The 22,379-nt window shown below is 58.0% G+C and overlaps 1 protein-coding gene across 3 annotated transcripts in view; it reads right to left on the bottom strand.

Moving 5' to 3' along the window:
- Positions 1-22,379, bottom strand: part of MVB12B (multivesicular body subunit 12B) — a 159,091-nt gene that overhangs the window by 3,937 nt on the left and 132,775 nt on the right. Inside the window, exon 10 of one of the 3 annotated variants that reach the window (XM_080668687.1) lies at positions 14,700-14,936. The exons of the other annotated variants lie outside the window; for them this stretch is intronic. Within the exon in view, the coding sequence (XP_080524813.1) occupies positions 14,850-14,936 (87 nt within the window). The 3' untranslated portion in view covers positions 14,700-14,849. Of the gene's footprint in view, positions 1-14,699; positions 14,937-22,379 lie in introns of those variants that run through there. 3 annotated transcript variants of the gene reach the window in all.

Here is a 22,379-nt window from a genome sequence, read left to right as displayed (position 1 = left end):
GGGCTTTTGAAAGAAGCGGATCAGCACAGGCTGGGTGAAGCTGCGGTTCTTTATCGAGGGCAACCCGTGCCCAGCGAGGGGGGGGGGCCGGCCCTCGCCCCCTCCGCTCCTCTGGCTCCAGCTCCGCGCTCCCAGCTCTGCAGCGGCCTCGCCCGGGCTTCAAAGCGCGGCTGCTGAGGTCCCGGGAGGGAACCGGACCCCTCGCACCCCAGTGGGGACCAGGGCACGGCTGCCTGATGTGGTCATCTTGTTAGTCACGGAAAGCCGGGGTCTTGCTGTTTGTGCCGCTTTCAGCACTTATTAAGCAAGAAGTGGGAGGCTTGACGCAAAACGGCAAAAGATGTTTTTGCTCCCCAGGGCCCCGGCCGTGGGGCCCCCGGCTTACCCATCACCGCAGAGAACTCTCGGAGAAACGGAGGGAGTCGGCCCGCCCAGAGGAAGAGAGAGATGAGCGCACACGGGGCCTCCGTCCCGGGACCTTCTCGGCTCAGCTCCGTGGGAGGGCGTGGGCTCCTGCGTCTGGGAGCTGCCACGGGAGTGCCGTGGGGGAGGCGGGCCGCGTGGCCGAAGGAAAACGGTACACGGGGCCCAGCTCCGCAGCTTCCGTGTCCCATTCTACCACATTCTACCATCAGGGCCGAGACTCAGACCCCCCCCACCCCACGTTCCCAGCCCCCGGACCCACAGGGGCTTACACCGCGGAGATCCAGACACCTGCACAGACGTGGCCCGGCTCGGGGAGGCGGTGGTGAAGGCGGAAAAACGGTTTCTAAGCAGCTTCTTGAAAGCGAACGCGTTCCGGTGCCTCCGCCTTGTCTCAGGAACCCGCATCTTTCCTGCCGTCGGGGCTCCCTTCCTCTGTGTCGGGGCTGTGAACTGCCCCCAGGCCCAGGTACAATTCGGAGTTCGGAGATCCTCCGAGACCCTCCCTCAAGCCTCCGTTGCACGAGTATCAAACTTCTGGGGAGATCTTGGGGGGGAGCAGCAAGTCTGAGCCGGGAGCCCATGATTGCAATTCTCCACTAAATCCTCCCAGCTGAGCCCGAAGGGTCTGCAGTTGGTTCAGCAAGCAGAGGCGGTGGGAAAGGGGGGTTTGCAAACTTCAAACAGGACCTGGGGGTGGGGGGAAGATTGTGCTGGGGAGAGGCCACCGACAGAGGGCTCCGAGTTAATTAAAGAAACTGCGTTGTAGGCCTATAAACTCAGCTCAGCCCTCTCCATATGAAAGCGCCAGCAACTCAAGTTCTGGGCAGGGACAGCCTCTCCCCGAGGGGTGACCTGGGAGGGGGAGCGGGGCCACGTTCAGGATGGACATTGGCAGCTGTCTGGAGGGCCCCAGCCCGGGGTACTTTGCCCTTCGACCAGGAGTTCCAAGGTGGCCGAGACCGTGTTTAAAAGCCTCCTTCAACAGACATTCAGGGTGTACTATCTTCCAGGCACTGGGCTGGCACCCACCTGGCATAGGGCCAGCATCGCTCCCATTTTACAGATGAGGGAGGGAAGGCTCGGAGAGGCAAAGCTGGCGGTCCCAGGGTGTAGGGCGGGTGTAGGGGGAGTCAGCATCCTCCCGCTTCTGCCACTGGCTGGAGCTGAGGGCCCAACAGAGACCAGGAAAAGACAGGTTATCGCTGCCTACATCCTGCTCTCGCCTCGGCCCTGGCCCCTCGCACTGTCCTTGACATTCAATCAGGTGCCGGTGATGTCTGCCCCGCCGTGGGGCTGGGCCCCCCCAGCTTCTCTGCGACAAATGGTTCTCATTTGAGAGGGAGGTTATAAAAACACGTGCCCAGGGACACTGTCAGGAGGATTAATCTCACTCCAGTCAAAGACCATTTCAGATATTTCTCTTTTTTGGGGGGTGGGGGTGGGGGAGATGAGGGGAGGCAGCAGCCCTGGTTAGGAATAAAGGCAGGGTTCGCGGGGTGCCCCTCAGGCTGGCTGGTTTGAAGGCACCTTGAGGGGGGCTGGGCGGGGGGTCGGGGTCACCCATCCCTGCTGAGTCTGAGTCTGACTCCAGGCCTGGCTTTGCTTCCCGGGTCCCTGAGGCGGGCTTTTCTGGAGGCGCCACCCCCGCGTGGAGGCTCACACTGTGCTCGCTCGCTCGCCGCCTTGGTTATGTTTCGGGGCGGCTTAAGTTGCCAAAAGGAAGGGAAGGATTAGACGCCTGGGACATTTTCATTTTCTGGATGGTGTCAAAAGCTGAGTGCTTTTGCCAGGTGACTCAGCCAGAGCGGGCCCTGAAGGCCAGCGGGGGGGGGGGGGGGGGGGCACTGCCTCCCCTCTCACTCCCTCCCAGCTGCTGTGGGCTCCACACGGAGCCCCATTCCAGCCAGGAACCAGGGGCGGCACCAGCTGTGCTCCCCGCCAGCAGCTGCCAAATTGGGTGGCCTGGATCCCCAAGGGCCGTGGTGGGGTTCTGGGCCACAGGCTGTGGCTGCAGCTCGGGGCCTCGGCTGAGCTTTCCTCGCCCCAGTAGCTGTTTGCTGACAGCGCAGGGGGAGCGGGCAGCGGCTGCAGTCTCACGGGTATGCTGACCCCGGTGACCCCGGGAGGTAAGGACATTGTCATCGCATTCTAGGGCTGGGGAAAGGAGGCTCAGGGAGGTCACTTGTGACAGGCCCGGACGCTGGACAACAGTGCCACGTCTCCTTTAACCTCGGCGACTTTTCCAAGCAGGGACTGTGGATGTCCCCATTTTATGGATGTGGAGGTTGAGGCTCAGAGCTGAGGCTCCCTGATGTGACCTGTCCAAGCCGAGCGCAGGTGAGGGCAGAGCCGAGAGCTGGCTGTCCCCTGGCTCAGGCTCTTCCTGTGGATCCGGGTTCCAGATCACCGCGAGGCTGGGCCGGCCTGTCCTCCATCGGGACTCCATCGTCTCCTCGGGCCTCTGCCCGCTAGCCAGCGGGTGCAGCAGGGGTGGAACCCACGAGGGTCCTGCAAGGCCCTGGGTGCAGGCCGGACGCGGTCCAAATCAATGTCTGCAGTGCGGAGCTGGGCATTTATTTTCCGACCGTCGGAACCAGCTGAGCTCTGCTTGCTTTTTGCAAGGAGCAAGAACCGCCAGGATGGGGGGTGGGGGGGGGTCCCCGCAGAGCCAGGGCCCGGCCTGGTGCAGAAGAGCGCCCCCGTGCGGCAGCCCGGGCCCCAGACAGAGTGGGGCCTCCGGTCCGATCCGCCTAGGACCGCCCCCATTCGGAGGAGAAAACAGGCAGGAGAAAAGTGCCAGAGGCCTCCGGCTTCCTGGCTGGGACTCAACGGGCGTCTGCTCCCTGCAGCGTCCCTCCTCTCTGGGGTTGCAAGAGGGCCACCCTGGAGCCTGCCGGTCAGTGGGGTGGGTGCTAGAGACCCAACCCCGCAGCTCTGTAGCCCAGGCGGCCGCCCCCCCCAGCAGGATGCAGTGATGGGTGCAGTGGGGTTGGTACTAGCCCGGAGCACTTGGATTTTCTGGCAAATTCCTGCCAAGGCACGTGGATGCACCAGGCCTAAGCATGCACTAGGCCAGTGGTCGGCAAACTCATCAGTCAACAGAGCCAAATATCAACAGTACAACGATTGAAATTTCTTTTGAGAGCCAAATTTTTTAAACTTAAAATTCTTCTAACGCCACTTCTTCAAAACAGACTCGCCCAGGCAGTGGTATTTTGTGGAAAAGCCACACTCAAGGGGCCAAAGAGCCGCATGTGGCTCGCGAGCCGCAGTTTGCCGACCATGGCACTAGGCCAACGGCTCCCATACTGGGTGGACAGGGCACCTTGCACCCTGTCTCCCTTCCTGCCCACATAGAAGGGGCCTTTGGGGGCCTCCCCAAGGCAAATGCCCTTTGCTGGGTGTCCCCCGACACTGAGCTACACCCTGAGCCAAGTGTATGGTGGGTCTGAGCACAGTTTCTTCTCTGGGAAGCCCTGGTGGCTGGCTGCTGTGAGCCCAGAGCCTCAGGTTCACACACTGGGGAGGTGGCCGAGCTGGGCCTCTCTGACCCCCGGAGGAACCACTGCAGACGGGACACTTCCTCTGGGGGGGACGGAACTCAGGTGCCTTCGGGCCCAGCACGGAAGCTGCGCATACTTGGCTGTGAGCTTCTGAGCTCCCGGGAGTCTGTTTCCATGTCTGCTAAGTGGGGGGAGGGACCCCTCAGTGCAGGGCTGGTGATGATGCGTAAGGCGCACTGCCGCGGTCCTCCGTGCACGTTTGTTGGGACCCCGTGAAAAGTACAGTGCTCCCCTCCATTGATTTACCTGCCACTCAGAGCATCGTTCACCCCAATCCAATACCCCCCAGAGCTCAGCAGGCGTTGTCTCCTCCACGAACCCCTCCACCCCCATCTTCCGGGACTCCTCTCCAACAGAAGGTACTGTGGGATATAAGAGCCATTTTTAAAGGAAAAGATTAATAATTGGACTCTGTTTATTAGTGACTTTTTAAATTTAAAAATTATTTTTTATTGAAGTATAATTGACATGCAACATTAGTTTCAGGCGATGATTCAATATTTGTAAATATTGTGCGATGATCACCATAAGTCTAGTTAACATCTGTCACCATACTTAGCCACTCTCAGATATGCACTAGAGGATCCATTATTAATTATGGGCACCATGTGGTGTATTACAGCCCAATGATTTACTTATTGTATAACTAGCAGTTTATGCCTTTTGATCCCCTAAACCCATTTTGCCCCCCTTCCACCTGCTGGCTCTAGCAGCCACCACTCTGTTTTCTGTATCTCCGAGCTTTGTTTTTTATCGTTGTTCTTAAAAAATTCCACGTATCAGTGAGATCACACAGTATTTATCTTTCTGTCTGACTTCTTTCACTTGGCAGAATGCCCCCGAGATTCCTCCATGCTGCTGCAAATGGCAAGAGTTCATTCTTTTTTTATGGCTGAATAGTATTCTTTGTGTGTATACCACATCTTCTTCATCCACCGTGCACACTAAGGCTGTTTCCATACCTTGGCCATTGAAAACAATGCTTCAGTGAACAAAGGGGTGCGTATATCTTTTTGAATTCGTGTTTTTGTTTTCTTTGGATAAATACCCAAAAGTGGAATTTCTGGATCCTATGGTAGTTCTATGCCTAATTTTTTGAGGAACCTCCATACCGTTTTCCATAGTGGCTGCGCCAATTTACATTCTCACCAACAGGGGGCAGGGGTTCCCTTTTTCCACCTCCTCACCAACACTTGTTATTTCTTGTCTTTTTGATAATAGCCATTCTGACAGGTGTGAGGTGACAGCTCATTGTGGTTTTGATTAGCATTTCTCTGATGATTAGTGATGGTGAGCGTGTTTTCACATAGATGTTGGTCATCTGAATGTCTTCTTCGGAAAAGTGTCTACCCAGATCCTCTGCCAATTTTTAAATCGGCTGTTTGTTTTGCGATTGAGTTGTATGAGTTCTTTATACATTTGGATATTAATACCTTATCAGATATATGATGTGCAAATATTTTCTTCATTCCATAGGTTGCTTTTTCATTGTATTGATTTCCTCTGCTGTGCAGAAGCTTTTTCTTTTGATGTAGCCCCACTTGTTTATTTTTGCTTTGGGAGTCAGATCCAAAAACTCATTGCTAAGGCCAATGTCAAGGAGTTTACTGCTATGTCTTTTTTCTAGGAGTTTTATGGCTTCAGGTCTTACATTTAAGCCTTCAATGCATTTTGAGTTCAGTTTAGTGCATGGTGTAACATAGCGGTCCAGTTTCATTCTTTTGCATGTGGCTGTCTAGTTTCCACAACACATTTATGGAAAAGACTGTCTTTACCCCATTGTATAACTTTGGCTCCTTTGTCATAAATTAATTGTGCCATTGATCTATGTGTCTGTGTGCTAATACCATACTGTCATATATTTTTGACAAGAGGCATGAAATTTATGCACGGGGGTGGGGGGTATCCCTCAGCCAAGCCTGCACCCTCTCCAATCTGGGACCCTCGGGGGATGTCCAGGACTGCTGGCTCCCAACCGCTTGCCTGCCTGCCAGCCTGATCACCACCTAACCACTCCCCTGCCAGCTTGATCAACACCTAACTGCTCCCCTGCAGGCCCGATTGCCCCCAACTGCCCTCCCCTGCTGGCCCAGTCACCCCCAACTGCTCTCCCCTGCTGGCCTGATTGCCCACAACTGCCCTCCTCTGCCAGCCATCTTGTGGCAGCCATCTTGTGACCACATGGGGGTGGTCATCTTGTTCGAGGGCATGACAGTCAATTTGCATATTACCTCTTTATTATACAGGATTACTGTAGCTTTGTAATACAGTTTGAAACCAGGGAGCATGATGCCTCCAGCTTTCTTCTTTTTTCCCCTCAAGATTGCTTTGGCTATTTGGGGTCTTTTGTGGTCCATACAAATTTAGGATTGTTTTGTTCTATTTCTGTGAAAAACGCCATTGGAATTTTGATAGGGATTGCATTGAATCTGTAGATTGCTTTGGGTAGTATGGACTTTTTAACAACATTAATTCTTCCAGTTATTTATTCTAACCACCTCTGAACATTAAAAAAATCTTTCCATTTGTGTCATTTTCAATTTCTTTCATCAATGCCTTACAGTTTTCAGTGTACAGGTCTTTCATTTTCATCTCCTTGGTTAAATTTATTCCTAGGTATTTTATTCTTTTTGATGCAATTGCAGATGGAACTGTTTTCTTAATTTATCTTTCTGAGAGTTCATTATTATTGTACAGGAATTTTGTATCCTGCAAATTTATGAATTCATTTATTCACAGGTGCTTTTGTGTGTGTGTGTGTGTGTGTGTGGAGTCTTTGGGGTTTTCAATATACGTATAATATTATGTCATCTGCAAATAGTGACAGTTTTATTTTTTCCTTCCCAATTTGGGTGACTTTAATTTTTTTTCTTTTTTTCTTTTCCCCCAATTGCTATGGCTAGGGCTTCCAACACTAGGTTAAATAAAAGTAGTGAGGCCGAAACTGGTTTGGCTCAGTGGATAGAGCGTCAGCCTGCGGACTGAAAGGTCCCAGGTTCGATTCCGGTCAAAGGCACGTACCTTGGTTGCGGTCACATCCCCAGTGGGAGGTGTGCAAGAGGCAGCTGATCGATGTTTCTCTCTCATCGATGTTTCTAACTCTCTATCCCTCTCCTTTCCTCTCTGTAAAATATCAATAAAATATATTTAAAAAAAAAAAAGTAGTGAGAATGGGTATCCTTATCTTTTTCCTGATCTTGGAGAAAACGTTTTTAGCTTTTCACCCTCACGTGTGACGTTAGCTGTCATATATTGCCTTTATTATGTTGAGGTATGTTTCTTCTATACCTACTTTTTTGAGCGTTTTTATCATAAATGGATGTTGGAGTTTGTCAAATACTTTGTCTGCAATTGAGATGATCATATGATTTTTATCCCTCATTTGTTAATGTGGTGTATAACATTGATTTGCAGATGTTGAACCATCCTTGCATCCTTGCAATAAATTCCACTTGATCATGGAATATGATCCTTTTTAACGGATTGTTGAATTTAGTTTGCTACTATTTTGTTGAGGATTTTTGCATCTATGTTCATCAGGGATATTTGGCCTATACTTTTCTTTTCGTGTAGTATCCTTGTCTGGTTTTGGTATGAGGATAATGCTGGCCTTGTCTGTTTGCTCATATTTTATAACCTGGGAGAAATGTAGTAAAATCGTCAAGTGCAACTGCTGATTTATCTGTTACTCTTCGTCTTTAGTCTCAGTATTTCAAAACCAACAGACTCTTATTCAAAGCAACTTGCTTCTGCCTAATGTTTCCAGTGTCCTCCTGTGTCTATTGGGAGCTGTTTTTTAATTTATAGTAAACTCACGTTCTGTCTGGTCTCTCCATTTTTCTGGTGTCAACGTCTTGTTTAGCTCTTCTGGTATGTTCTTGCCCGTGACCTCACTGTTCCTTGGGACTCTCGGCTCCACTGGCTGGTGCCACGCCCGGGGTTCTTAACTTTGGCTGCACGTTGACATCACCTGAGGAGCTTGACAAATGACTGCTTCCTGGGTCCATCGTCTAAAGGCTCTGATTTCAGTGACCCAGGTGTGGTCCGGCACAGGAAGTTCTAATGTGCAGGCAAGGTTGCAAACCCTGTGCCCTCTCGGGAAAAGGTGGGGGGTGAATGAACCTCAGATGTTCTAACCTGTGCCAACCTTGTCCTCCCATATCAGGAGATCCAGACCCTTAAGAAGACACCCAAGATCCCTGCCTATTTGCAGATGACACGATATTATACGTATATTGAAAACCCCAAAGACTCCACACACACACACACACACACACACACACACACACACACACACAAAACACCTGTGAGTAAATAAATTCCATTTGTGTCATTTTCAATTTCTTTCATCAATGCCTTAGTTTTCAGTGTACAGGTCTTTCATTTTCACCTCCTTGGTTAAATTTATTCCTAGGTATTTTATTCTTTTTGATGCAATTGTAAATGGAACTGTTTTCTTAATTTATCTTTCCGAGAGTTCATTATTATCGTACAGGAAAGTAACCTGTTTTTGTATATGGATTTTGTATCCTGTGTCTCTGGTTGCCCTTACCTGGTCCGAGGTATGGTGAGAGGGGAAGAGGGGGCCCAGCTGCTGTTTCGGTGGTAAAAGGATGAGCGTGGGGGCCCCGTGGGGGAAATGATGAGTACAGCCAGAAAACTGCTCCCCCCACGCCATCTCTCACCTGTGTCTTTGGCCATCTTTCCCTCGGGCCTGCTGCTGTTCCTCCCTCTGAGCCCCAGCCCCTCCTCGCTTTAGTGTTGGGTCCTGTGGTCCATCCATCTTCTCTCTTTCTCTGGCATGAGTTGGGGTTGAGGGAGAGAACCAGTACTCTGTGGCAGTTCCTCTTCCTGCCCCCACCCCACCATCATGGGACATGTTGGGCACTGCGGCTTCAGAGACAAGCTGGACGAGGGCCCAGGGCTCACTCTCATCTCTGGCATCCAGGGAGGCTGGCCATTGGTCATCACGGTCCCTGGAGTGGCCACAAGCCTCACAGCAAGTGCCACTGGGTCCGTTCTTCTTGAGCTTCTCAGCAGTTGAGTCTGGTCTCCCCGCCAGCTTCAGGAAATCTATTCAAAGAGTATTTGCTTGCGCCTGCTGCTTTTCTAGGCCTGTGCTGGTGCTCAGATTGAGTACCTCTGTGGATGGGGAGGGCAGTATAATAAGCGAGACGTATACCCCTTCCGTGTGATGTATGGAGTGGCTTGGGGTGGGGTGTCCATTACTTCCAAGGGGCCAAGAAGGACATCACGGAGGAGGGGTACGAGCAGGGTTTTGAAGGACAAATAGGAGTTCACCAGGCAGAAAATCAGGAAAATGCATTCTAGGCAGAGGGAATAGCATATGCAAAGGCAAAGAAGCACAGAGTTTAGGGAACCAGAAACATAGCAGGGAGATTAGTGGGAGCTGAGGCTGGCGTGGGAGGTGGAGGTCAGACGTAGGATGGTGGTGTGCAGAAACCGGAGGGACTTAGACTTCATTCTGAGGGTGAGGGGCAAAGCATGGTACGTCTTGTGAGATGGATCTTGGCGGTGTGGGAAATGGCCAACAGGGGAAGGCCCTGGAGGCGGAGGAAGGGCTGTAATCCAGGTAAGGAGAGTGGAGGGCCAGAACTGAAAAAGGAGCAGCAAGAAGAGAAAATAGTGGCCGAGTCTGAAAACAAATTTAGATGAGCTGGCGATGGAGGTGACCCCAGATGGCTCCAGGGGTGGCGTGGGTGACTCTGGGGGAGGTGGTGGCGCTGTTCCAGAGATGGAGATGTCGGAAGGGGAGCCATGTGGGGTTAGGAGGAAGATGGGACATTCAGCTCGGGATACGCTGAGGTCAGGGTGGAACATCCAGGTGGCTCCTGGAACTGTGTGACTGGGCCAGTGACAGAGCTAAGCATAAAGACACGGGCTGCTCCCGGCTGCTGGGAGGATGCAGAAGGGGGAAAGGCAAGGGTGGGGCTCAGGGATGCCCCCAAGTTTTAGGGATGAGCCAGTTTGTCTGGAAAAAATAGGCAGAGCAAGGGGAGAAGTACGAGAGAGATGGCTGGGGTGTGTACACACTGCGTGGAGTGAGATGGGCTAGACCAGTGGTTGGCAAACTCATTAGTCAACAGAGAGGTAAACCGTGGCTCGTGAGCTGCAGTTTGCCAACCACTGGGCTAGACCATCAGCTTTGTGAAGACAGGGATGCCACTGCTGAATCCCCAGTGCCCGGCTCAGGACCTGCATACGGAAGGTGCTCACACGTAACTCGGATGGCTAGACGGATGGATGAAAGGATGAATGATGTGTCATCCACCTCACAGTTCCCAGCAGCCACCTGGATGTCCTGGTGGGGTGCTTTCCCATCTTCCTGGGAAGGTCTCCCACCCCTCTGCCCACAGTCCTGCCTTCCTCCGTAGCAGATGCCTCTATAGGACCCAAACCTGAACTGGCTCCAGGTACTCTGTGATCACATATTCCCCCTCCCACCTGGGCCAGAGCTACCAGGAATAGAAGGGGTCACATGACCCAGGCCGGCCAATCAGAGTCTGACCTGGGACTCTTGCCTCTGGATCTTCTGAATGAGCATGTGTAAACTTGGGTGACTGTATGTACACCCACTTGTGTGTGCCAAGAATGCTGGTGTGCAGAGCACAGGAGAGGGAGAGTCAGAGTGTGAGAGAATGAGAGGTAGAGGCAGACAAGGTGGTGGGGCAAGACAGGAGACAGGTGTTCCCTGGCTCTGGATCTGAGGCTTGGCCAGGTCCTGCTTTGGGCTCGAAGTGTCCTCTGGGTCTGGCTACTAACCCTGCCTTGGCCTTGGCTGCTGTGTGTAGATTTGTTTTTTTGCTGCCCCCCAAGGCCAGTGTGTGAGGTGCCTCTCCGGGGCTCTGAGCATCCTTTCATCTGCCTTCCCCTTGAGGCCTCTTGCAGACAGACCCTGGGTCCTGGTGCCAAAGGTCCTGGATGCCAAAGGCCACCACTTGCACTTGCTGGTGACCCGTCCTGGGCGGGACTCAGCACACACTATGGACGGCACCACAGAACCCAGACCCCAGAGGAGGGGTTTTCCTCTCCTCCTGCTGTGGGAAAAGACCTGAGGGATGCCAAAGGCGGGGCCTGGGCTGGAGGCGCTGACACTTGTGGGGACCCTCGGGGTCGCCCTGGTCTCCCCGGAGTCCAGCATGAACAGGGCTGGAGGCAGTGCAGGCCCAGACCGTGCTGTCGAGCCCAAACACGCAAAGGTCGCCTGTAAAGGCAAAGCGCTTTGATGGTGAAACCTGAACTGACGCTCCTCACAGGGAGCCTGTGTCCCGGGGCCCTGCGGCCCCTTCCTGGCGCTGGGAGCGGCCGTTTCTTACACGCAGGTGAGCAGTGGGGACGGGGCCGAAACCACGCAGCTGCGTGTCCCCCACCGGGCCAGGCCCTCTGCACGCAGACAGGGCTCCAGGGCAGGCGCCGATGAAAGGGGCTGCATTCCTCACTGTGACCCGCCGAAGCGCACACGTCCCACGTGCTTTTATGGCAACGGGACTTCCTGCTCAGGGAGCATTCCTGAGGCTGGTGCCAGAGAGCGCGGCCTTTCCCGGGCCTCCCGATTCTCTGGCGTGGGACCAGCCCACCAGCTCTTTCTAGAAGGCTGGGAGGCCAGGGGGACCAGCTGGAGGCCTGGGGGCGCTTTATCAGGTGGCTTCAGAGACAGCAGCGACCCGGGAAAAGGTCAAAACGAACATTTATTTAACAAATTACATTAAGGAGACAGACGATCACACAGTGAAACTTCCCTTTGTCAACCGGAGTCACCTCGAATAAATATGCGTGGCGAGGACACTCGGCCCACGCGGCAGCTTGCGCCTTTGCTGGGAGAGCAGGACCGGCTCAGGGTGGTGACAGCTGCGGCGGCCGAGGGCCACGTTTGCAACAGGCGGAGGAAGCTGGCTGACCCACGGGCGGCGCCAGGCCGCAGGGCACGGTAGAGGGGGCCAGTCAAACCTGCTCAGCGTGTGCGCTTTGTCAGGCCCCTCTGCCCTCGCTCTCAGGGTCCCTGGGGGCTTCCCCACAATTGGCAGACGATGGGTAGCCAGCTGGCGCCCTCGCTTGGGGCCCCGCCGAGGTGGCGTCCACCACTGGCCCGTCCCCGAGGCGTGTGCTTATGGTGAGAGGGCTGGCACCGTGGCTCTGGGGCCGAAGGACACTCGGCTCCAAACCCTGTCTCTGCCACCTACCAGCTTGTGCCCTTGGACCGTCCGGCATCTCCATCTGTGACGGCGCAAACAGCCTCCACTTCTGGGTGTGTTGCTTTTCGGGGGGAATGACGGGGAGAAATGTGCTTAAGGTGCCGGCCTGACGCCTGGCAAGGAGCGTGGGCTTGGTGAGCGTCAGTTCTGCTTGTCGCCCCTGCGCCCGCCCTTCCCTGAAGGACAGGGGCCAGTCCCCAACCAACCACCCGCGTGGGGGCGGACGCAGACCGGAGCCTGCGTCTAACCTGCTATTTCTGCCGCCCTGGCGGGTCCTTCCCTTACCAAGCGGAGGAGGGCCGTGGCCAAGACTAGTTCTTGGACTTGGGAGGGGCAGGAGCCGTCTCATAAATTTACAGGACACCCTGCAGCAGGTCCTTACTCCTCGCCGTGTGCCACTTCCAAGGCCGCGGAGAGGGCGGATGTCAGAGGGAAGAGAAGGAAGGGGGCGCTGTGCTCCGCGCAGTCTTCTCAGAGGGACGGGGGGGGGGGGGGGGGGGGGGGGGGGGGGGGGCTGGGGCCAAGGGAGGGCCACTCCTTCACCTTTCCAAGAGAACCTCCCCCTCCCTCCCCTCCCCTCCCCTCTCCTCCCCCCTCCCCCCGGGCAGCGGGTTTGTACAGAGTGCCCTCCAGGAGGCAGCTCATTCCACTCAGGTGTGAGCCAGAGCCTGTGCACGCGCTCCAGCCTCGTCACCCCCCACCCCCACCCCCCTCACGAGGCAAAGCAGCAGGCTCAGGAGCAGCCTGGAAGCCGCCACACAGCCTACCAACGCGGCCACCCCCGCGGTCTCAGCCGCCGTTTATCGTGTTCGGTCAAGGCCACGCCCTAGACTAGGCCTGCGATGCGGGGAGGCTCTCGGCTCGCCTCTGCCAGGTGGCCCCCCAGGGGCGTGGTCGGGGAGCTGTGGACACCCTCCCCTTTCACGATGGCCGCCCTCACCCAGGTCCCACTGGAGCTGCTGAGATGTCAGTCAAAGGGGAGGGGCTGCGGGTGCTCCTGGTGGAGATAATCTCACCACCAGGCCGCAAAAAAGGTCGAAGGTCAGAGTGCATGGACCACGTGAGCCAACAGGAAGAACTGGGGCTCTGCCTACCCCCGCCCCCCGCCCCCTGCCCCCCGCCTGCTGAACACCACGTCTGTCGGCCTTCAAGTTACACAGGCCACCTGGTCTGAACCAGCCACCCATCCACAAAGCAGCAGTAGACACGTTTTCTGGGCCCACGGGCTCCCTAACGCCCCAGAAACTCAACTAGCCGATGCCTGTGGGCACACTCTCCGGCCCCGGGCAAGCACCAACCCCAAAGCTCCACGCACTGCGTCCTCCGCTGGCCGCGAGGGAGGCAGGGGAAGGCCCGTCTCACCAGGGATGTCCTCAGGTTTGGGGGAGGCGAGGCGACCACACCCCAATGCCCAGAAAGCAGGAGGTATTACAATGAAGACCGAGGGGGTGGCGGGGGACAGGTGCGTGAGGTATTTTTCGCCCTGCCCTGCTTCCTCACTGGGGGCTGGTTCCTGTTGCACCCAGCCAGCCCTGTGCCCGCCCGGGGCCCGCAGGGAGGGGGTCTGTCCCTGGTGTGGCTCCCCCGTGCTGTCTTCCTGGAGGGGGCACCTCACTGCTCTCCATGGCCCAGCCACACCCCAAACCTCTGTCCGAAGTTCTAACCATCTGGTGACCCCCAAGACGGGGAGACACCAACAGCCAGACATAGCAGGCCCTTGGGGTGAGGAGCAGCAGCACCCTGTTCTCATGGTAGATGTGCGTCACGGTGAACTCGGCAGCGGCGCTGTGTCCACTGGCCGTTTGTGGCAGAAAGGTCAGTGCCGATCCCGCTCGACGACCAGGGTCAGACGGATTGTTCACAACTGTTCCTGTGAGCGGGGGCCGGCGGGACGCGGCTGGCCGAGCGGGCCCTGCTTAGAGCCTCTTCCTCGACGACCTGGAGGCCAGTGGCTGTGGTCGCTGGGTCAGGCACCGGGCAGAGGCAGTTGGCACTGCTGATGGCACGTGGGCACTGCAGAGACGAGCCCTTTGGGGGGACGTGGGTGTGGTGGTGAGCACAGCGTCCTGGGCGGGGAGCGCCGGGCACACGGCCCCCGACCTCAGGGCGTCCCGTGTGTGGATCCAGTGACGAGTCCCAGCTCGGATGTCACCGCGGGGCGGGGAGCCAGCGCGGTCCACCTGGGCCACCGGCTCTTCCTCCTCGGGGTCGTGAGAGGCTGGGGCACCTGATGCAGGGGCTGAGGGCCCGGTTCCGGCCGCGGGCGGGCGGGCGGTCTGAGCCGTGGAGGGCCTGTGCAAAGCCGCCCGGGTCTCCCAGGAGGGGCCGTGGCTGGGGGCAGCGACGGGAGGGAAGGGAGTCACTGGTGGCCCCGGGTGCGGGGCTGTTTAAGGACGACTGCTCCTCACACGGACACGCCAGGAGCCGTCACTACGGCACACACAGGTTAGTCGAGGTTATGAATGTCCCCAGGGAGGTGGGTGTCATGTCAGGCAAGCTGATGACCGGGATGGAGAGCTCAGCTGCCCGAGTCGCCCCGCCGAGCCGGTGGGGCAGGGAGGGGTCGCAGAGGGGGCGGGCGAGGCGGGCACTCAGGCGCCTGGGCCGATGCGTCTTCTCCCCACAGGAGGCAGGTCCAGCTGGGCCCTCAGGACTGGGGGATCTGCTGGCAGCGCGTGGGGCTGGGCGGGAGCCGGGCGGCGGCGCTCTGCTCCGTGCGGAAGCTGTACTCGTACTGCGGAGGGACGGACAGACAGCGGTCAGTGTGCGGGGACCCGGGCGGCCACTCCACGCCTCGGGCCGGGCCCTCGCTGAGCCCTGTGCGTGCACACGGACTGGGGGTGCGAGCATGCGTCTGCAGACACAGCTGTGGGGCTGCAGCGCCTGCGGGTGTCAGAGGGCTGGTCCCTCTCACAGTCCCTGCCCCACGCCGCAAGGTGAGACCTCAGCACCGGCAGCGCTTAAGCCACGACGCCAGCGGCAAACACGCGCCAGGCTGCACGCCCGGTGCCCTCCCGCCTCCCACCCCCACAGACGGTCCTCGCCACCCTCCTGGAAGGAGCCCCACTGGCACGGGCAGATCTGGTCTCTGCCCAAACCTGACCAGGGGCAGTGCAGCCACCGGCCCGGGGACCCCGACCGCTCCGCTCACGTGCCCTCGAGCACTGCTGGTGACAGACACTCTGGTGCCGCGGGACACGCCCTGCCACGCCTCCTCCCTGAGGGTGTGCGAGTGGCCTCATCAACTGCCGAGGACCCTCTAGGGCTGCACCCCCCGGCTCCCCACCGCCCCCCCCCCCCCAGCTCACCCAGCAGATCCTGGGCCGAGGGCAGCGCGAGGAGGGGCAGCGCCTTTACTGTGGGGGGGGCCAGGGGACCTGAGGGTCACCTTGGAGGCCAGGTGGGATCTCATCATCTATGTCGGGCAGGGCAAGCCGGGCAGAAGAGGGGGTGCAGGTGAGGGGTGCCTGGCGGGCGGAGATGGGCCACAGGGCTGGTGCTAGGCGTGGGGAGCAGCCACGTGCTCCTGCAGGTTTGGGATAAGCAGCTTACACTGGGTTGGTGGCTGGCAAGCGTTTAAAATAGGACCTGAAACCTTGTTCGCAGCTGGAATCATCATAAATAGGGCTGGCCTCCTGAAAACAGCGCCCGAGGCCACCTCGCGGGGACGCTGGTAGGAAGATGGGGTGGAGCCATGGCAGCAGAGGGGCATCCCTGGGCACCCCCACAGGGAGGGCTCCAGATGCCCTGCTCCCGCCAGGCACCTGACAGAGCTTGCCCCTCCCCGGAGGGGCTGCTGCAGCCACGAGGCACTTCCGGGGCTACGCTGAGCGAGAGAGCAGCTAGAAGTTGGGGGGTTTCAGGTTTAATAGTGTCCTCAACCCCCCAGCCTGACAGTCCCACAGCTCTGACCCAGGACAGACAGACAGACAGACAGACAGACACAGATCCGCGCTGGGGCGGGGGCGGCCCGGCTGACCGTCCGTGCGAAGGTGGAGGTGCGCAGCGCCGAGCCACAGGCCCCGGTGATGAACGGATGCGGTCCCGACCCACAGCCTGTCCCCGAGGGCGGGAGAGGGGCTCAGGTTGCAGGGCGGCCTCGGGCAGGTCTCTGCTCCCTCTGAGCCTCAGTAAACGCACCTCTGCGGTGAGGTCACCAAGAAATGACGAGCGTTGGTGAGGACGCGGAGAAAAGGGAACCCGCGTGCACTGTGGGAATGTGAACTGGGGCGGCCACAAAGGCAGCAGTATGGAGACCCTTTAACAACGAAAATGGAACTGCCGTGTGCCCCGCAGTTCCGCTGCCGGTCTCGATGCCAAGGAAGTGAAAGACAAACGTGAGGGCTGTCTGCGCCCGCGCTCACGGCAGCTGACGGCTAGCCGAGGCCGAGGAGCACCCCGCGCACCCTCAGCGCCTGCTGGATAGAGAGAGCGTGGCACCGGGGTGGGCAAAGGAGACTCAGAGCTGCTCGTGTGGAAAAAGACACGCGGGTTACGGTATTACACCAGCTCTAGTAACTCAACGGAGTGTCACAACGCAACTGCAACCGACTTCTGCCCGGCCCTGTGCATACCCAGTGGGAAATTATTCAGCCTCAAAAGAATGAAGCCTTGCTGTCTGTGACACATTATGCTAAGTGAAATAAGTCAGACGGAGGAAATACCACATGATCTCACTTACGTGTGGAATCTAAAAGAAAAAGCAAGACACAAAAAACCCCAACCAAGTCAGCAGATTGGTGATTGGGGGGGGGGGGGGAGGAGGGGGGCGGGCCTAAAGGTACAAATTTCTGGTTATAAAAAGTCTCGGGGATGTGGAGGACAGCGTGGTGACGATGGCTAATACTGTTTTGCATATTTGAAAGGTGCTAAGAGTGAATCTTCTAAGTTCTCATCATCAGAAAAAGATTCTGTAACTATGGTGACGGACTGACCGTTCTGAGATACACATAAACAGGGAAGCGTTATGTTGTACCTCTGAAACGAATGCAATGTTTACGTCAAGTATACCTCAATGAAGAGTGGAGTCACAATCCGTGAGGGTGGGATGAGGTTTGTACCTTTGACCCTCACCTGGCCTCCAGGTACATCTGTTGGTTACCAGCCGGGTCACTCTTCTGCTCTCTAGGGACCGGGGCACAGGCCAGGACCTTCGGTTCAGCTCCCAGGCGGCCGGCAGACCCGTGCAGCAGGAGGCAGTGGCCTCCGGGTGAAGTCTGGGACAACACCGCCACCTGGTGGCTGCTCAGGTGCATCACAGCAGTAAGTGCTCCCTCCTGGGCTGCCTTAGCTAATCCACCCGGCTGGGCGCTGGGGCCAGCAGAGCCCCAGGAGCAGGGGAATGTAGGCACGCCAGGGCCACTGACCCAGACGAGCGCACAGGAGAGAAGGCCGGGGAGGGGGGAGAACATGAGGGCTTTGCTCCAGTGGCCAAGGAGCACTCTGGAGCCGTGGGACTGGGGATGAAGGGGTGGAAAGTGGAAGCACTGGGGTCAGGGCAGCTGGCGTGACGGGTGTGAAGATGTTTCAAGAAAAGCACACAAGGTGGGGAGAGAAGAGGCCGGCCCAGCACTTGGGATGAGGACCCAGAGACCGAGGGGGTGCAGGAGGCTGGGGCTTCCCTTCGGCTGCTCTGAGACCAGCGGGGAGACGCCTGCCTGGGGCGGCAGCCGGGGCGAGGCACCTCTCAAATGAGGAAGCAGTGCCAGTCGCCAGGCCCTCGGGCGGCTCATCTCCTTTGAGAGGCTTTGCGGGGCCTGCTGGGCAGGCTCTGTGCCGGCTCTGGGGCGGCGGGGACACAGGGGTGGTCAGGCCTGGATCTGTAGGGGCTGGTCAGCACCGAGAGCCCATGAGGGGAGATGGAGGCAGAGGCAGTAGCTCCCGGATGTCCACAGCCAGAGGCCCGGGCCCTCTGCTGACTGGGTGTCAGCAGGGGTGGCCGCAGAAAAGGTGGGGGCCGGAGCGGGATCAGGACACTTCCCAGCCCGGGCAAGCAAGTGCTGGCCAGGGCTTAGGGAGTCCTGAGGCCAGTCTTTGTGGTCGGGGCAGGGTCCCCAGGAAGGAGGCACAGATGGGCCTTCAAGGATGAACTGCTGAATCCCTCCTCCTCTCATGTCTGGGGCAGGGGCAGGGGCAGGGGAGGGCGGAGCAGAGCCCTTTCCTGACTCACAGCCCAGTACACAGCCCACCCCTGCCCGGGGCCGGATCCGGTCACAGCACAGATTGGTGTCCCCCCACCTCTGCCCTTGGGATTTTTCCCTTTTAGGTTATATTGGCTGGAGAAAAGGGAGACCCCCCCTCTTGTTTTCTCTAACTCCCCAAATGAAATTTCAACATATGTCCCCTGACATAATCCCCCTTAGGCTGCGGATAACCCTTCCCACAGACGCTGTCCTCGGCGGGATTGCGGCCCCAAAGTGTTTGCCCAAGAGACTAGGGCCGCCTCTGGAAGCCCTTTCTCTCCCCTGGGCAAACAGCGAGTACCTTTGAAGGTGGATTTGGGCCCAGATTTGTTTACTCAAGACATTAGTCTCCCGCATAAGGAAAACCTGCACTCGCCTACAAACAGCAAATCCTTTTTGAATTAAAAAATTTTTCAATTAAAAAGAATTTGGGTTTGCAGAGCCAGCTCAGCGGAGTGGCGCCAGGCCTTGGCGCCCTCTGGTGGGCACAGGCTGCCATCGCAGCAGCATCAGCAGCCGGCCTGGGCGTCCTCTCCAGGAAAGAGACATCACTGTCAGGGCCCCGCCTGGGGCTTCCCAGGGGCCCGGGGACCCTGCAACGGAGCACCAGACCTCTGAGCCACAGCGCACGACTCCCACCTTCCCAACGGCTGTTGTCGCGCGAGGCAGCATCCCGGCAGTGGGAGACAGGCCACAGCTTCCAGTGCACCTGGAGCCGGCATGTCCCTGCCTGGCCTCACTGGCCAAAGGTGGCGACCATCCCACCCCCACGGGTCCACTCTAAGGTGCGACGAGACCCGCCTGAGACAATTCATGTGAAAGCACGTCCTCCTGTGCCTCAGAACCAAAGGCTCAGCCAGCCCAGGGCGCTGGGCCTGCCGGGTGGGCAGCTGCCTGGAGACAGTGACCAGCCATCCCAGAGGAAGGCACATCCCTCCCCCTCACGCCCTGGGTCCAGCGGCCAGCCCGTCAGAGAGCTCCCTACCAGGAAGGGCGGAGCTTCGGGGCGTCTCCAGCCCGCGTTTCCAGATGTGGAGGCTGCGGGAAGCGCCACACTGCACAGGGTCCCAGCCCGAGCAGAGGCGCGGGGACAGGCCAGAAGCTGGCCCCGGGCAAGTGTCTCACCCACTTCCTCACGGGATGCAGTTCGGAGGCGGGGGTAGAACAACAGGTGGGTGCTTCGGGGAGCGAGAGGGGCCTGGAAGGCCGGCCAGGGGGGCACAGGCCAAGGGGAGGTAAAGGGGCAAGACCCCGGCCGCGGAGGGGAGTCGGGTTCAGGGGTCGGCCAGGGAAGGGTGGGCTCCGGGAGGCATGGAGGGTCCCTGCAGTCAGAGGGCGGGGCTCTGAGCAGCGGCCCCGCCTCTCCCAAGCCTGCCCTGCCTGGCACCAGCCTTGGCCGCACAGCCCGGGCCCTGACCTCAGCCCCTCTGGGCGACGAGCAGCGTCCTCCCGCACTCCTCTTCAGAAGCCTGGCTGCGGGGACTTGGCCCCGGGGCAGGTGGACTGGGGGGAGCCGGCTCGGCTGGCCCCGGCCTTGGTGCAGGCCTCCTCCGGTCTGTCCTGTCGGAGGCCTGTTCGTACCTGGACTGTGGCACCACAGGGACATCTCAAAGCCTGGGAAAGGGGACGCCTCGGGCTGGACACGTGCAGAGGCTCGGGCTGCGGGGGAGCCAGGCCTGCCCTCCCCTCCCTGGGGGAGGTTCCAGAATCCCCGGAGCAGGGAGCACACCTGGCTACCGCCCTCGTTTGCTGAGGACGGGCCTGCCGCTCAGGGCCCCTGGATTGTGGCTCCACAGGTGACAGGGTGAGTGTTGGGACCAAATCCTCAAGCCCCGCAAAGCTGGTACTGTTCTTCCCACAACAGTGAGCAACCCGGGCTCAGAGAGCTGGGCCACCTGGCCCAGGCCACCAGGGCTGGGGACACGGCTGGAGGGCCTTTGACCACCACGGCCGGTGAGGGTGCTCCGGCCGGTCCCTGTGCTGGCTCTCCCAGGTGGCTTCCTGAGCAGCCCCGGAGTCGGGAGCCCCGAGCTCCACCCCGTCCCACTGCTGGGTCGCCCTAGGTGAGGGGTTGGACAAGGCCCCCCCAAGGCCCACCTGCTCCGGGAGCAGGAACCATGTTTGTGGGGCACAGAGCCGCCCGAGAAGGGCTCGGGGAGCCGCTGGGGCTCCATGCCCTGCCATGCACTGGTTCAGCTCGGCTGCTGCCTGCTCTGAGGCCTCCGGTCACTTCATCCCTCCTCCTCAGTCACCCCCCGTCCTGCTCCAAACCTGGGACGCGCGGAGGGGTGGGGGGTCAGTGACTCCTACGTCCCCACCCCGGGGCAGAGCCCCGAGCCCTCCTCACCCCCGCTAAATAAACACCACTCTGTGTCCACTAACAGCCAGGCTCACCCGTCACGGCCCAGCATTTCAGAGTTTGCCTGCGTGTCGCCTAAAACACAGGTGTCTGTATTTCTCCTCCCCGGGGTCATCTGCAGAAGATATCTGAACGATCCTGCTTCCTGGCCCCGGTTTGGGCGGAGGAGGAGAAGCTGTGGTCACGCTGGGAAGGTGCCTCCCCCCCTCAGCTCATCGTTGTGCTCACGTTTACCTACATGCAGGTAACCTTCTACAAGTTCAATGTGGGGGCTATCACTTTAAAAGTTGGGCGATGAAAGGTCCCCGAACATAACGGAAAAACCCTTCTCTGAAGACCTCGCATCGGCCGGGTATTCATCTGGACTTCGTTTTGCACGAGCAGCAATACCACCCAGGACGGTGTCCAGGCGGGCAGTTCTGTCCGCCCGGCGTCATCGCTGCCGCAGCCACTCCCACGGCCCGGCCCGGTTCTCTCATGTTTGTGGTGAAGGCCGGGGCCACTGTGGGGGCTGCCGTGCGGCGACCACAGAGGCGGGAGGAGGGAGCTGAGACTCTCAGAATTAGGAACTCTATTAATATAACCTACCGTATTAACATGCTGGTGGAGAAAAAAATGAGCATCTCAAGAGATGATTAAAAGACATTTATCAAAAGCCACCATCCATTTCTAATAAAAACATTTAGGAAAATAAAAATAGATGGCTAATTCTTTAACACGAGAAAAAAAGGGACACGTCCGTACATATGACAAGCCAAAATGTAACACTCTGGGTTAATACCGAAATTAGAAACCTGCACTAAGAACATGACGACAAGGAGGCTCAGTGGCTGGGCCGTGCCAGCCAGGCAAAGGCACCAAGCGAGGGACAAACACCGGAGGAGCGGGCTGGGGTCGCGGTTGGTCCGGCTGCGAAAAGCACCCGAGGAACCGTCAGGAACAGCTTCTGGATACGCAAGCAACAGAACACCTAACGGAGCGAAGAGCCCTTTACGAGAGCCACAGCACGTAACACAGCCAGGAAGGACCTGGAAGGAACGTGCAGGAACTCTGCAAAGAACTCCGTTCTACTCCGCCGGGTGATGGAGCAAAGGCCCGATGGGGACGCTCCCCCTGCAATGGCAGCCCCATCGCCCTGTCCTCACAGCCACAGCAAACCAGAAACGGAGCTTTTGGAACCCCCGGCCCCCAAAACCATTCGGAAGTCCAGCTGGAAGAACAGTCATGTGAACATAATTAGGAACATTTTGGGGGGAAAAGAGCTAGCCCTATCATGTATTAAGGCTTATCACAAAGCTGTACCACTCAAAACAGGGTGGTAACAGATCAAAAGAAGAGTCCAGGGAAATGTCCACTAATTAACTCACACACGGTCACGTACCACTTGACGACGAAGGGATGCACTCTGAGAAATGCGTCGTTAGGTGACTTTGTTGGGCGAACGTCATAGCGCACTTAGACAAACCCGAAGATACAGCCCCCTGCCCCTGAGCTACCCGCCTGTGCAAAGCAACAGGAATTAAATCGAGCATGAGAGAAAACGCGCCATCAGCTGGTGCGGGAAACACGAGATGTATGCGGCTTCTGCCCCTAGAACACGGTCTGCTCTACAGCCAACGTTTTTATTCGCGGAAAG

The sequence above is a fragment of the Plecotus auritus genome, assembly GCF_963455305.1.
Source record: "Plecotus auritus genome assembly, chromosome: 5".
NCBI lineage: Eukaryota > Metazoa > Chordata > Mammalia > Chiroptera > Vespertilionidae > Plecotus > Plecotus auritus.
The sequence above is the reverse complement of the archived record's forward strand: the minus strand, read 5'-3'. Positions and strand labels throughout refer to the sequence as shown.